Here is a 14,124-nt window from a genome sequence, read left to right as displayed (position 1 = left end):
TTTTTAACTTGATTGTAATAAATTCCTAGAACTGTTTTAAACATACAAACATGGTGACTTACAAGCATATAAATTTACCTTCACAGTTCTGGAGGCCAGATGCCCAGACTCAAAGTGTTAGTGGATTAATTCCTCCAGGAGCCTCTAAGGACGAATCCATTCCATGCTTTTCTCCTAGCTTATGGAAGGCTGCTGGCAATCCCTGGCATTTTTTGTTTGTTTGTTTATATTAGGTCATCTGGGAAGTCATGACATATTTGTCTATGTTATTCTGTGGAAAAATGCATCATGACTTCCCTGACGACCCCAGGTACATCACTCTGATCACTGTCTGGTCTTCACATCACCTTCTACTCTTTATGTCATTCCTCTTTTTTTATAGAGATATTTGTCACTGAATTTAGGGCTCACTCTAGTAAAGGATGATCTCATTTGCAGTCCTTCATTATACCTGTGAAGACTCTTTTTTCAATTAAAGTCACATTTACAGATTCTGGGTAGGCATATTATTTTGGGAGAGCCACCATTCAATCCATACAGTCTCACTGTATTAATTTAAAATTTTCTCTAATTCCCTCTCCTTATTTTGGTTTTTCTTTTTTCGGTAGTTATAACTTGGAGTTGTAAGTGGACTGTGCATTGTGAAAGCAGGCAGGGAGTCAATGGATGGAATTATAAAAGAAATGTTACTTAGTACAATGAAGTTATTTGAATAAATTATAGCTTTCCCATGGTAAAATGCATTGTCTTCCTAAGAGTAAGCACTTCCAGACCATTTCTCTAAAACACTGAGTTACATATTTGAAATAGAATAAGAAAACTAAGACTCCTTCTGATACTCAACAATCAGATAATAAGATACTATATTTTTCAGGCCCCTTTTTACATGTATTAATATTTCCAGTGGGGTAGTCCATGAACCTCTAACCCTGTGCAGTAACTCTCATACTATGCAAAAATTTTCTTTGTCAAACAAGATATCTAAGACATGATGCTTGTATGATATATTCTCTTCTAGGAAAGTGACAGTTTACCCTGAGTTTCCCAGTTCACTTCATCATGCAACAATGTCACATGGTGTTTAATTTTCATGGTATAAGCTGTTAGAATTAGAATGTGTGAAGTACTTAGAACAGTATCTCGTCTGTGGCAGGTGCAATATTTTAGCTCCTGCTATTACTACTGCTGCCTCTGCTACTGCTTCCAACACTGTTACCCAGTATGAGATTAGCCTTTTTTGTTTGTTTGTTTTTTGACGTATTTCATGTATTTATACTGTCCTTTTCTTTGGTAATTTGATCTTCTTGTTTCTGGGGTTTAGCTATGCTCCCAATATGCACACTGTAGAGACTAGTTAAGGCTGAATTCGTTGCAACATATTGTTGACATGTTTATATTCTTTTCCCTAGATAAGAGTATGGTGTCCACAGAATTTACAGTTCTTGGGCAACTAATTGTTCAACTACAATTGTATGTCATTATTAGGTATGTTAGACTTCCTTTTTTATTTTCTTACTTCAGTCATTTTTATCTTGAGCCTGATGGCTTTAAAAATTAGTAACCAATATCTAGGATCCCTTTAGAATAAGGCTTACAGATATAAATTCTACAGTCAGATGACCTCATTCAAAGCTAAAAAGCAGTACTTAAGTTCTTAGAATTTCTCATATTTGATTCTGCCCATCAATAGTTTTATATTGTCTTATATAACTGTATATCCTACATTAAAAACTTATCTCTATGTAGTTAACATACTTAATATTTCCTAATTGACTATAGTCCCTCACATGGCAGTGCTCTGAGACAAAGTTTTGACTTTTCTAGTCTCACTTGCCTGGAAAACAAACATAAATTTACCTAAATTGAGAGAAATTATTTTTTCTTTTAAAAAATTCAACCAGACCCCAAACTGTGAGTATAAATATTGAGAGTTTTTTTTGTTCATCCTGGCATTCATGGCCTATATGCAACTTTCCTTACTGAATAAGAACCCACCCAAGGTAGAAGTTTTTAATTGTGCAATTCTCCTCTCTCCTAACAGCAGTGAGAAGCTGAGTGCAGTTTCAGCTAGGTTTCCCTTCCTTCATCCACACTTCATGCATTGCTTTATGCATTCAACATCTGTTGAGCTTCTATTTGTGCCAAATACTGTCTGTCTGTCTGTCTCTCTCTCTCTCTCTCTTTCTCTCACATACACACACAAACACACACCCCTTAAATGTTAGGTACAGTATAGCTTAATGTCTGAATAATAGGAAGGAATGCCAGGGGAATTCTTGTATTGAAGGACCCTAAAGAGACCATCTATATTAGCCCTGACAGAGGCTTTTTCAAACAAGCATCTTCTGTAACATTCCTGAGAATGTTCGGTCATCAAGAAACTTTGCTTGAACACTCCTACCACATAAGACACCCAATTTGTTTTTTAACAAAATTAAGTCTTTTTTATATTGATCCAGAAATTTGACTTATTATAGCTACTTACCACAGTTAGTTCAAAATAAATATATATTCCCCTACTATAACCTCAAAAAAGCTATAAAACCCTACTACAGTAACGTCAAAAGAAATATACTATAAAATAATATACTATATATTCAAAGCAAATATACTAGATAGTCTCCTTTCCATGATAATCTTTCATCTAATATGTTTTTTTTCCTTTCCTCACTATATGCCTTTCTACCTGGCTGCTTGCCTTCTTTTTATTCTTCATCTATTTTCTTCTTTTTTAAAATAATTATTCAATCCTTCATCATATAAATGGTTGTCAGATCTCTCCTAGTGACTCTTCTGGATACACTTCAATTTGTCAAAACTGAACATAAAAATTTCAATATTGTCTCATTAATTGGCTCAGATGTTTTTCCCTGTTCAAAACTCATTATTTCCTGGTTTCCCCTCTTCCCTTTATTCTTCATCCTCATGTGGCATAGTTATGCATACTTATATTATACAAGTCCTTTTCCCTTCATTTCTTCTTTAGTTATTACATCTCCACCAGTAAGTCCCTCCATAGATCCTCACATCCATTCATTCATCCACTCATTCAATAAATCTTTACAGAGAGCTTACTTTAGGGCAGGCACCATTCAAACATACGAATGAATGAAACAGATAAAAGTCCCTGTTTTGGTGGAACTTACATGCTAGTTGAGAAAGTTGATAATAGATTAAAAAATTAGATCATATAGTTTGTTTAAAGGTGAAGAATGCTCTGGAGGGACCAGCAGTTAGTGTAATGGCTATGTCGCTGAACTCCCATGTAGTTGACCATGGTTCGAGTCCTGGACCCCGTGGCTTAAAACTCATGCCAGGCACATGTGCGTGTGTGCCCAAGATCCCGAGAGGAGAATGGAGGAGAAGGGATTGTGGCATGGCCATCTCCCCTTGAGGGGGGGATTTCTCGCTTTCTGTTTCTCTGTCTCTCTCCGTCTGTCTGGTGAGCACACGCGCCCTATAGAAAAGAAAAAAAAAAAAAAAACTCCGAAAAAGAGAGAGAGGAAAATAAAAGAATGCTCTGGAAAAGGAATATAATGAGGCCATGGCACTTGAGAGTGTTGGAGGTGGCTGGTTAGATGATGAACAAAACTGGAGGCTCGTTTTTGTTCTCATTGGTAGCATAGCAGAAAGGGGATCAGCATTTCTCAGTTCAACAATAGAGCAAACTGATACCAGCTACCAGCTCCAGAAGCTTCTCTTTCTAACAAGGTCACTTGTATGATCAGGGAGCTTCAGTTATTATAAGATCACATAAATACCCCATCAATATGTAGAGCAGACTGCTGAGACTGGTGAGGTGCCAAAGAATAGTTTTTACACTGCTAGCAATGGGAAGCCATTGGAGAAATTTAGGCATGAGAGAGACATTGTCTGACTTGTAGTTTTAACAAGATCACTCTGGCTTCTGTGTTGAAAAAACGCTATCGGGAAGGAGGATCAAGGGGCCCAACAGATCGCATGGTGGTTACTGTGCTGGATCCCACATGGCTAACTCTGCAGTTCGAGTGCTAGAGCTGGTGGATTGAAGAACACACCAGGCACACATTCATCTATGCTCAGAATCCCAAGAGGAGAATGGAGGAGAAGGGATTGTGGCATGGCCACCCCCTCACGGTGATTTCTCACTTTCCCTCTCACTGTCTCTGTCTCTCTCCAGTAAGTACATGCACCTTATGGCAAAAAGCTTTAAAAAAGAGGGGAGGACAGATGACAAGGTAGACACAAAAGTATCAGTTAGGAGACTGCAGCAGTCCAGGGAAGAGAGGACAGGAGGATAGAGCAATACACAGCCATATGGTGGTCTATTTTGCCAATTGGTGATCTATTTTGAAAGGAAGACTCAAGGATTTCTTCAAGGTTTTTGGATTGACCAACTAGAAAATGGGAAACTTTTGTTTTGTTTTGTTTCTGGGCTCCAATAAAGCCTAAAGACTAGTCATAGCATTCTCAATGCATAATGAATTATTTCCTTATCTCTATATTTGTCTGTCTTTTCAAGAATTTGTAGGCTCCCTTGATGTCAGAGGCTCTGCCTCTTTGTTGTATCTTTTGTATGTTGGCACAGTCCTGGGCATAGTAATCTAATAAATATATGTTTACTATTTATAAAGAATATGAATTTAGAATCAAGTTTGCGTCTTGACAAATTATATGCCTATAAATAACCTGAAATCCCTAGGTAATGTCAAATGATATAATTTTTCCTGGCAATAGGAAAGATCTTATACATGTTTTTTGTTAATGGCTTTATATGCTTTTACTGTGCAGCATTGAAATATTAAGTAGCTGTTCATTTCTTTTCAACAATTCTAGACATATGTTTTCCTTGTTTTATGTTAGATTATCAGGTTGGTGGAAATTTGTCCACTTACTAGATGTCAGTATTCAATTACATGAAATCAATTTGAATGATTCCTAGAATTTTTTTCTGTACCAATATATAAAACATGCAATAAGAATCAAGGGGGTTTTAGTTTATTTTATTTGAGGGTACTGGGGAGCAGCTACTTGATACTGTGTCTGTGAATCTTGGTGGAAGTTAAAAAAAATTAAAAAAGAGATGTGCCTGAGTTCTAAAATAAATTCAGGGTAAAGATCACAAATTTAAATTAAACATTCATTAAATTCTCAGCATGTTCTCCGCTGTTAGGCCATCTGTAGACAATCTTGGCAGAATGAACCTCCTGGACTGCTCATCAAAGCATCCCACATAGGAGCGTAGTTCTTCAGCAAAAATCTCCAGGCCACTGCTGGGCAGCAAACACAAGTGATCACTGTGTTGATGGTACCATTGGTCCAACTTCTTGTTACCTAAATGAGTATGAACACATGTGCTTGTTACAACTGAAAACTGAGTGTTAGGAAATGTCTATCTTAGAATAATTAGCGAATGCTTAGGGTAACGTTCTCTGATAGATGTAATGAATAATTGTTAGTTCAAACATTCTTTAGGATTTGTAACCAGTACCTAAAGGAAGTGTTGCTACTGTGTAGAAATTTCCAATGTTACTGAAAATGGAGTAAATTTGTCTTTGCCCATAAACTTTAATAATCTGATCAAGGCAGAGCATAATACTTTAAAACAATGCTTTGTTAGCCTTGACAACAAAAATATAGGCATCAGGTGTCAGGGCAGTACTAGTCATTTTATCCTACTATAAACACTGTATTCTTTTTTTTTTTTAATTAAGATACTTCTGTATTTTACATGTTCAGTTAAGACTCAGAATTTAATAATAGCCATTAATTATGGCTATGCTGATAATTTCTCTTCCTAGATTGTTTATTTCACAGATAACTTCCGTTTCCTTTAGAGAACATTATTACTTCTAGTTTTGTTTAACTTGGAAAAGTTGACCAATAATATTTGACTGTATTCTTAATAGTTCCTAACTGAAAACATGAAATCACTAAATTTTGAGCTGCTCATTTGCTAATCATACTCCATGAATGTTTCCCAATTGAGATCCAGGTGCCATATACATGCAAAATAACCAGAGACCCACCTCAATGTGATGATCTCCCGGAGCCCAGTTCTCCATTGTTAGACTACTAAGGAGATAGAAGTGTCAGAAGAAGCAGAAAAGTTAGGTCTTATCTAAAGCATGAATTTGAAAATGATTACTTCCATGGAAAAAGTCTCAACATTAATATTGGCTAAGTAGATACCATTATGAATAAAAGAGTTCTTTCTCAAGAAGCCTCCAAAACAATGTGATATACTAGCAGGCAGGGTATCTGTAATATTTTGACAGCTCAACATTCCTATTTGAATATCCCTGTTTCTGAGCTCTTTCCAGTTGCATTCCAGGACATATACTTACCAATAATTTTTACATTAGGAATCTCATGGTATGGTTGGTGGAATTTATTGAAGAAACCATGCATTTGTATATGCGTGTAAAAATAGGTAGATATATTCTCGGTATGGATGTAAATATATTTTGAAGGTTAAAGCATTCTGCAAAATATTTGTATCAAATACCTTATTTTGTATCGCTTACATCTAGATTTAAATCCATACTTTCCTCAGGAAACATGTTATCTTTCACTCTTGTCTCCAGTGGTGCCAGGCATTCAAATGTTATTTTACCAGCTCAAGGGAATTAAGGACCCAAAGGCAGGGGAAAATTGATACCCAGGAAGAGTGGCGACAATAAGTCATGGCACAGCATGCAGGAAGGTAGAAAGAGTCTCTACTAATCCTTAGAATATTTGGCTGAGAGCTATATACTGGTGGCAGGAGAAACTGATTAACCTTTTATTCCTAAGAAGATTCCTCAGGCATACTGTATGGTTAATGCCATAAAACATACAGTACTCAATAGCTATTCATCATCTCAGAAAAAAATTACAGTTTTTCTAGGACTATCACTGATAGATTATGGCTCCCAAGAAGCTTTGGGAATAGAACTTGAACATATTTTACTTCCTTTCTTTTGTGTTTTTTTTTTTTTTCTGGCCTTTGTTGGAAGTTTTACTGACCAGTGAAATGAGCAAAAGATGAGCTAAATGAATAGAGGGAGGAGACATAAGAATCTTGTTAAATTAAGTATCTGCTGAGATACTTGCCCATTCAGCAATTTGGGGGGCTTAGTATTGAGCCTGGTCCTGTGGGAGATGTAGAAGCAATATCATAACTGGCCTCAGCCCTTCAGAGATGATGTCCATTTGGAGATACAGCATAGGAGTACATGCAGTTATTAAACAGGGACAGGCCTGTTTAAGTGATGTAAGTGCCTACCAGATAACTAGGAAAGGACGAGAAGAGGGCAAGAGTTCGCTGGATTGGTCAGGGAAGGATTGTAGGAGGAGCCTGAGCTGGGTTTTTGGGACAAGGAAGTTAAGGTGAGCAGAGGTCAGGGGAAGGAGCAGCATTCCAGAATAAGCAGAAGTTCTGAGCTAGAAATACAATTGAGTGCCTCCAGGGACAGTAGGAAGCTGGACTAGGTGAAGAGAATTTGTGTGGAACAATTATGAGAGAATTGATTAGAAATGCAGGAAGAGGCAGAAAATAAATTGTCATGAAACCCAGGTCAACAGATCAGATTTCATAATCTGGCAAATGGAAGGATGGATGGGCAGCTGGGAGGTAGTAGTTAGAGCAGCATGGGAAGAAAGTCAAAAGAAAGACCAGCGAGGGGTATTGTCTGGGGGTAGAAGTGACCCAAGGAACTCCAGTTGGGATGGCAGAGCTGAGAATTAGTGAAGGATTAGCTTCACATTGCAGAGAGTAAACGGGAAGAGTCAAATAGTATACTGATTGCAAGGTTAGTTCTCTTTGGATAGAGATAGGGTGTGAGAGGTTGAGATAGATAACAGGGCAGAAGATCAGTTTAGTTTCAGACAAGTTGAATTAGTGATAATGACTGTACCTCATAGCAATGTCATGAAAACACTTGAAGTCACAGACTAGAATTCATGTGAGAAACTCAGACATGTTTAAAAACCTTTTCCTTTCATAGGAAAAGAAAAATTAGGGTGAAGCCAGTAGCATAGCTGAAGCCTAATTATAAGGACTAAATACTATTTACTCAGAATTAAAATGTTTTAGGTAAGATCGAAAAAGATTCTAATTTTAGCTACTTGACATGAATGTAAATAATAACACTTTTAGTGTTAGATAAGGGACAATGGTAACATCCTTATTATGTAATTAAAACAGATTTGGGTCCTTTGGAGAAGCATTTCTCTTATTACTTCAGGAATGTTAGATATTTTAAGATTATAGAACGATTACTATCTAATTTATCTACCTATTATAGATTATTTAAATTACATTTAATTGTGCTTTCATTGATTTTTCATCCAGAACTAATTTATATCTTATTATATTTCAGACTCTTGGTTTAAATAACCTTCATTAGGAATTGTGGAGAAGTATAGTCTTCTTTTATTTCTTTATGGATAAATTAGTCCCAAAGAGAGAATCAAGGATGTATAGTGAAAAAAATAGATTGAGAAAATTCTAATACCTGCCAGAAGCCATGAATAGAATGAAGGTCTCTAATGTAATTCTTATAGACATGGGATAGAAATCTTGGCACCACATTTTCAGCTCTAGTAAGAGTTAGGCATGTATCATTTACTTCACTAAATTGAGGTGATCTTGCCTCTCTCCAACACTGGGTATATCATGCTTTCAAGGAAGTGAAAACAAACCAGTTCGACTCATGGCAGTAAGTGAATTGGGAAGTCTGTAAAATTCATTGTAATGGCATGTACCACCATATTTTGAATTAAAAAAAAAAAAAAGGATGTAATATGGATGTAAAGAATTGTGGGACCAGCAGATGATGTAATGGTTACATCACTGGATTTCCACATGATTGACCGCAGTTTGAATTCCAAACCTGGAAGCTTGAAACTCACACCAGGAGAATGTGTGTGCATGCCCCAAATCCCAAGAAGCAAATGGAGGAGAAAGCATTGCAGAGTGGCCTTCCCCCCCTGGGGGTGATTACTTGCTTTCTGTCTCTGTCTCTCTCTTTTGCTCACATACCCTATAGCAAAAATCTCATTCAAAAAAAAAAAAAAGAAAGAAAAGAATCTTGAGAATCAAGAAGGATATGCTTCAAGGTAGGTGCAAAGTAAACGTGTAAAGCTGTTCATGAGAAAATTGTGTCATGATGCATCAATGTGTAGAGGGCTCCAAGGTCCCATGATTCCATGTACAACTGAACCCCTTCCAATCCCCTGGCCAATCTGCTTAGATGTAGTCTGGGATTAAGAGTCACTGATACTCTTAGGTATTCCTTGAACCTCTTCCTGAAGAAAGTATTAACTTAGGAAAATTTCGGTGACTCTCAAGTTTAGCAATCACCTAGAAAGAGGCAGAATATATTGGAAGATTATATGAACTCATTTCTAATTCTCTTAGCCCACTTTTACTACATCCCTGCTTGTAGAAAGCTTTTTGCAACAAGTCACATTAGGTCCATGTACAAGTGATAAAAACCCAAAACCACTGGCTTCAACAGGATAGATATTTGTTTCTCTTTCCCATGAAAACATGTAAGTAGTCAGCCCAGGGCAGGAGAGAAGGGAAGGTCATCTTCCGTCCATGGAAATCTTTAGTGGCCTAGGATTCTTCATACTCAAGCTCCGTTATCCTAAAGGTGAGAATTTCTTGTCTTGTGGACCAAGATCATAGCTTTTATATTCCAGATATTAGGATATGGTAAAGAATCAAAAAAAAAAAAAAAAAAAGAAAAGAAAAAGGCGGGGGGGGGAGTGAAGTATGTGCCTGCCTTCTTGTAAGGAAAGGTCCCATAAACTATGATACTTTGACTTATATTCCATTGGTCAGAACTTGGTCATATGGCTATATTGAACTGCAAGGGAAGCTGGGACATGGAGTCTTTCCTCTGCCCAAACATAGCCCAACTGAATAATCTAAAACATGAAAGAAGGAGGAGAATAAACTTTGGGAGAACACTTATGACTGCACCTTTTTTCCATTGTAATGGCTGGTTTTTAGAGGTGTCTGTGGAGGTCCCTGAAGTAAAATGGTACATGCAAAGTAGTACAGCTGTAGTTAAGAGCATGGGCCCTGGAGTCAAACTGCCTGATCTTGAATGCAACATTTTCTCAGCTATAAAGGGGAAATACTGAATCTAATACATTGAAGATGATAGCTGATACTTTAGATCCATTGGACAAATAGCATTAATTATTATCAAAAGTAAAGTGAAAAGATCTTGAGCATGCAATGCATGTAACTTCTCTGTACATTCCTACAATTTGAAGAATCTATTTACTTTCTTTTCCATACATGGTAAGATTAAGAGTGGTTTTGTTTTTAATTGAATTTTTCCTTTTTTGAAAATAAGCTGGCATGTGCATGTTTCATTGAGGAGGGGAAGGTGGGGAGAGGGGTGATGCCTAATGAATTGTATGAGTGGTTTTCTTGAAATTTCCGTGGGTTCTGGATGTTTCATTGACACTGCCCTACAGGCTCTTACTTCTTTGTCCTAGTTTTGATGTGAAGAATATTTTGCAGGAATAGGATTAAGAATTTACAGGCTCCCCCTTTGAACTGATGTAACAGAATGAGAACTGGATAGCATATCAGGAAGAGAAGGCCATCCTTAGATGGATGGGGTTCAAAGATGGAACGTGGAGTGGGTATGATATATTTGCCTACAAAAGAATAGATAGCTCTGAACTGCAGAACAAATATCTACCAAATGTAAAAGTTTGGCTTCATTTAGAAATGGTGTTAGGAGAGAAGTGGGTGAAAACAAAGCTTGATATTCCAATTTTGATGTGACAGTTTTGTTATGGTTACAGACAACAAAATGGTTGTATTGAGATTTTTGTTCACTAAACCTAAATACTCTTTTGCTTCTCTCTTTTTCTTTCTTTCTCTAAGCCCCTTCTTTGTTCTGTGGCTTTTCTTTTGTAACTCCTCCAGACTACAGCTTTGTTCCCCCTTCTTCCACTCCTTTCTGGTCAGGTACTGCTTTACTGCTTTTATATGTTTCTTCAACTTGCTTCTGTTTGCAAATAAAATATTTTGACTTCTATGTATGGCTTCTCATATAGATACATCTCCTCATAGACAGTCCCTAGAGTTCCATTGTCACCATGCACTTTTCTCTGTCATAAAGTCATTGTTTGTCATGACATTTCAAGTCTCTGGTTTGTGTGTGTGTGTGTGCTCATACCATATATTTCAGTAAGACATTTTGTAATTTATCTTTTGGGGAGAGGCTGGAGAAGGATGGAGGCTGAAAGTATAAAGGCGGATAAAATACTTTGTAAAATCATTATTTTTCTTGGGGATCAGAAATTTTAGTTGAAAACCAGCGTGTCTGTGTTTCTAGTAAGAAAATAAATAGTTCAACTTTGTCTTCAAACATAATAAAATTCAGTATATGTTGTTTGCAAGGATGACCGGTGCCCATCAATTCTGCAGCTCTTGGGTTTGTACGCTGGTATTTTGGTCTTGACTTCTGTCATTAGCCAGAGTTTAATAGGCTTTTTATGTGACATTTAGGGGAATATGTTACAGGTAGATAAAGTATTTTTCTTACAGATTTTTAAAAAATTAACCTGTAAGTCCCAATAGAATCATAGCATTTAGAACCAAAATGACCTTAGACATCATCTAATACAAACCTTTAATTTTTTAAGTGGGAAAAATGTGGCCTAGAGGGGTTGAGAGACCAGAACAAGGTTGCACAGTTAAGTTGGTGATTGGGTTTTTCCACACAGGGGTGTTTTTATGTGCACTGACTGTCAGAGTAGTGCCCTAGCAATGGGACAGTTTTCAGTAAGAAAATCATAAAAATGGTTTTTGTCCTGAACAGTAAAAGAAAATGACCTATTTTTACTCCCTTTATAGTCCTGAAATCGACAGCATTGCTGTTCATTTATTGTATGATTGACACCTGGAGACTAAAAAAAATTTGTCATTACAAAGCCATGAATAATAGGCCAGAGATCCCTGAGTCAATCGGGCAGTTCTTCCAAGAGAACACGGCTCGCAACCGCAGCTACCCAGGGCCTGGAAACTGCTCAAAACACAGATGGATGGCATTTCCCATTTGTCTCCTTTCCTTTCACTTAAGTTCTTCTACCATTTAAGATTTATAAAGTTCAACCAATCTCAGATGAGTGATTCTCAGAATCACTGAACATATAATTGAAAATGCTTTATAACCCCAAAGAGCAACAGGTAGAGGGGTTGACGTAAAATGTGTTATGAAATGCTAGAAGCTGACAAACTTACAGCTTGAGTAAAACTTTCCTTTCAGAATAGGGTAGAGGGGGACAGGAAGAAAGTTAGCTTGTTCCCTATTGTCAACAAAAACAAAAACAAAAAACACCACAATTCTGAACATAGGAGATGAACTGCTGACATCTTCTTTCTATTAGGTTACTTCAGTAAAGGTTTTCTGTAAGACAATATTTATCTAGAAGGCAGAAAATATATGGATGGTGTTTGTGTCTTCTTTCTGGGCAGCCTGATTCACATTTCTTCATGAAAGTGAAGTTATATGTAAGACAATAACTGAGTTATCCTCAAATAGTTTTAATATATGAAACCTGTTTAGTGGGAAATGTGCCCCCAAACTAGGTGTGATGACATGGATTTGACAGGAGATTTTCATCAGAAGAAAAATTTAGTTGTTTTGAGTATGGGTTGAAGTGGTTACTAGATTAAAAACAAACTTTCCCCTCAGAGGCCCCAGTTAGAGAGTTACTTAGATATTAACCAGATGTTTTGTTTGTCCATTTTCAAAAGCTCATTTATTTTGAAATTCTTGTGAAGAAGGTGAAAACTGAACAGTGGTCCTTTAAGCTTTATGAAATGAATTTGCTTACACCTGATTGAATTGAAACAGCAATTCTGCTGCTTTCAAGCTCCTCTGCCATTCTCACTGGTCTGTAATGAAATCACAATTGTGCATCTGATCACATCAATCGCACTCGTCTGATTCAGTTCTTATGGTTGTTAACTAGCTGCAAATCAGTTCTGACACCCTATCATTTCTTTACAGTGTTAAGTCCAAAAGTGCTGGGCATCGCCATCGCTCGGTATGACTTCTGTGCAAGAGATATGCGAGAACTGTCCTTGCTGAAAGGAGATGTGGTGAAGATTTACACAAAGATGAGTGCAAATGGCTGGTGGAGAGGAGAAGTAAACGGCAGGGTGAGTTGTTCTTCTCTGTGACTGCGGGTGAGAAAGAAAGGGAGAGTTGTTGGCACCTACTTTGGGGCCAGGGAGAAACCCCTATACAGTAATATTATTCCTTTATCTGTAGAAGATACATTCCAAGACCCCCAGTGGATGCCTGAAACCAAACCTTGCATACATACACACTGTTTTTTCGATGTGATAACCAAAATAGCAAATAAATGAGGGACCAGCAGGTGGCGGAATGGTTACACTGCTGGACTCCCACATAGTCAACCACAGTTCAAGTACCAGACCCAGCAAATTAAACTCAGGCACGTGTGCGTGCATGCTCAAGATCCCAAGAGGAGAATGGAGGAGAAGGGATTATAGCATGGCCATCCTTCCCCCTCCCCCCCAGGAGTGAATTTTTTGCTGTCTGTTTCTCTGTCCCTTTCTGTATCTCCAACAAGCACACATGCCCTACAGCAAAAATATCTCATAAATAAATAAGTAAATAGTTGCATGCATGCAACTAAATGACTGTCAGGCAGGGGATACTCTGGAAAAAGGGATGATTCAGGTCCTGGGGTAAATAGAGTAGGACAATGTGAGATTTTACCATGCTACTCAGATACTCAGAAAGGCGTTTTAAAAACTTATGAATTGTTTATTTCTGGAATTTACTAGTTTATTTTTCAAACCATGGTTGACCATGAGCGACTAAAACCTTAAAGAGCAAAATCACGAATAAGAAACTATTGTCCTGTGTTACAGCCTTCCCCGCTCAGCCTGTGGCCTACAGAGACTAGGGTTGAACCTGACCGATAACAGGCACTAACTAAAAATGTATTGAATGAATATGATAGGCAAGTTGGGTGACTTTCTGTTTGGAAAAGAGCCAAAGAGCATTTTAGTTCTTTTAAGACACTGAGCCTTAGAGAAGATACTTGATGAGCAGTGCATAATATTTTTAAGTGCTGCTGATCTAAACTGGA

The 14,124-nt window shown here is 37.4% G+C and overlaps 1 protein-coding gene across 1 annotated transcript in view; it reads left to right on the top strand.

Moving 5' to 3' along the window:
* Positions 1–14,124, top strand: part of VAV3 (vav guanine nucleotide exchange factor 3) — a gene marked incomplete at its 5' end in the record, with an annotated part of 378,218 nt that overhangs the window by 362,756 nt on the left and 1,338 nt on the right. Inside the window, one exon of the mRNA XM_027772272.1 lies at positions 13,011–13,162. Within this exon, the coding sequence (XP_027628073.1) occupies positions 13,011–13,162 (152 nt within the window). The remainder of the gene's footprint in view (positions 1–13,010; positions 13,163–14,124) is intronic.

The sequence above is a fragment of the Tupaia chinensis genome, unplaced genomic scaffold (genome assembly GCF_000334495.1).
Source record: "Tupaia chinensis unplaced genomic scaffold, TupChi_1.0 Scaffold000270_1, whole genome shotgun sequence".
Taxonomy (NCBI): domain Eukaryota; kingdom Metazoa; phylum Chordata; class Mammalia; order Scandentia; family Tupaiidae; genus Tupaia; species Tupaia belangeri.
This window is presented reverse-complemented; position numbering and strand designations above follow the sequence as displayed.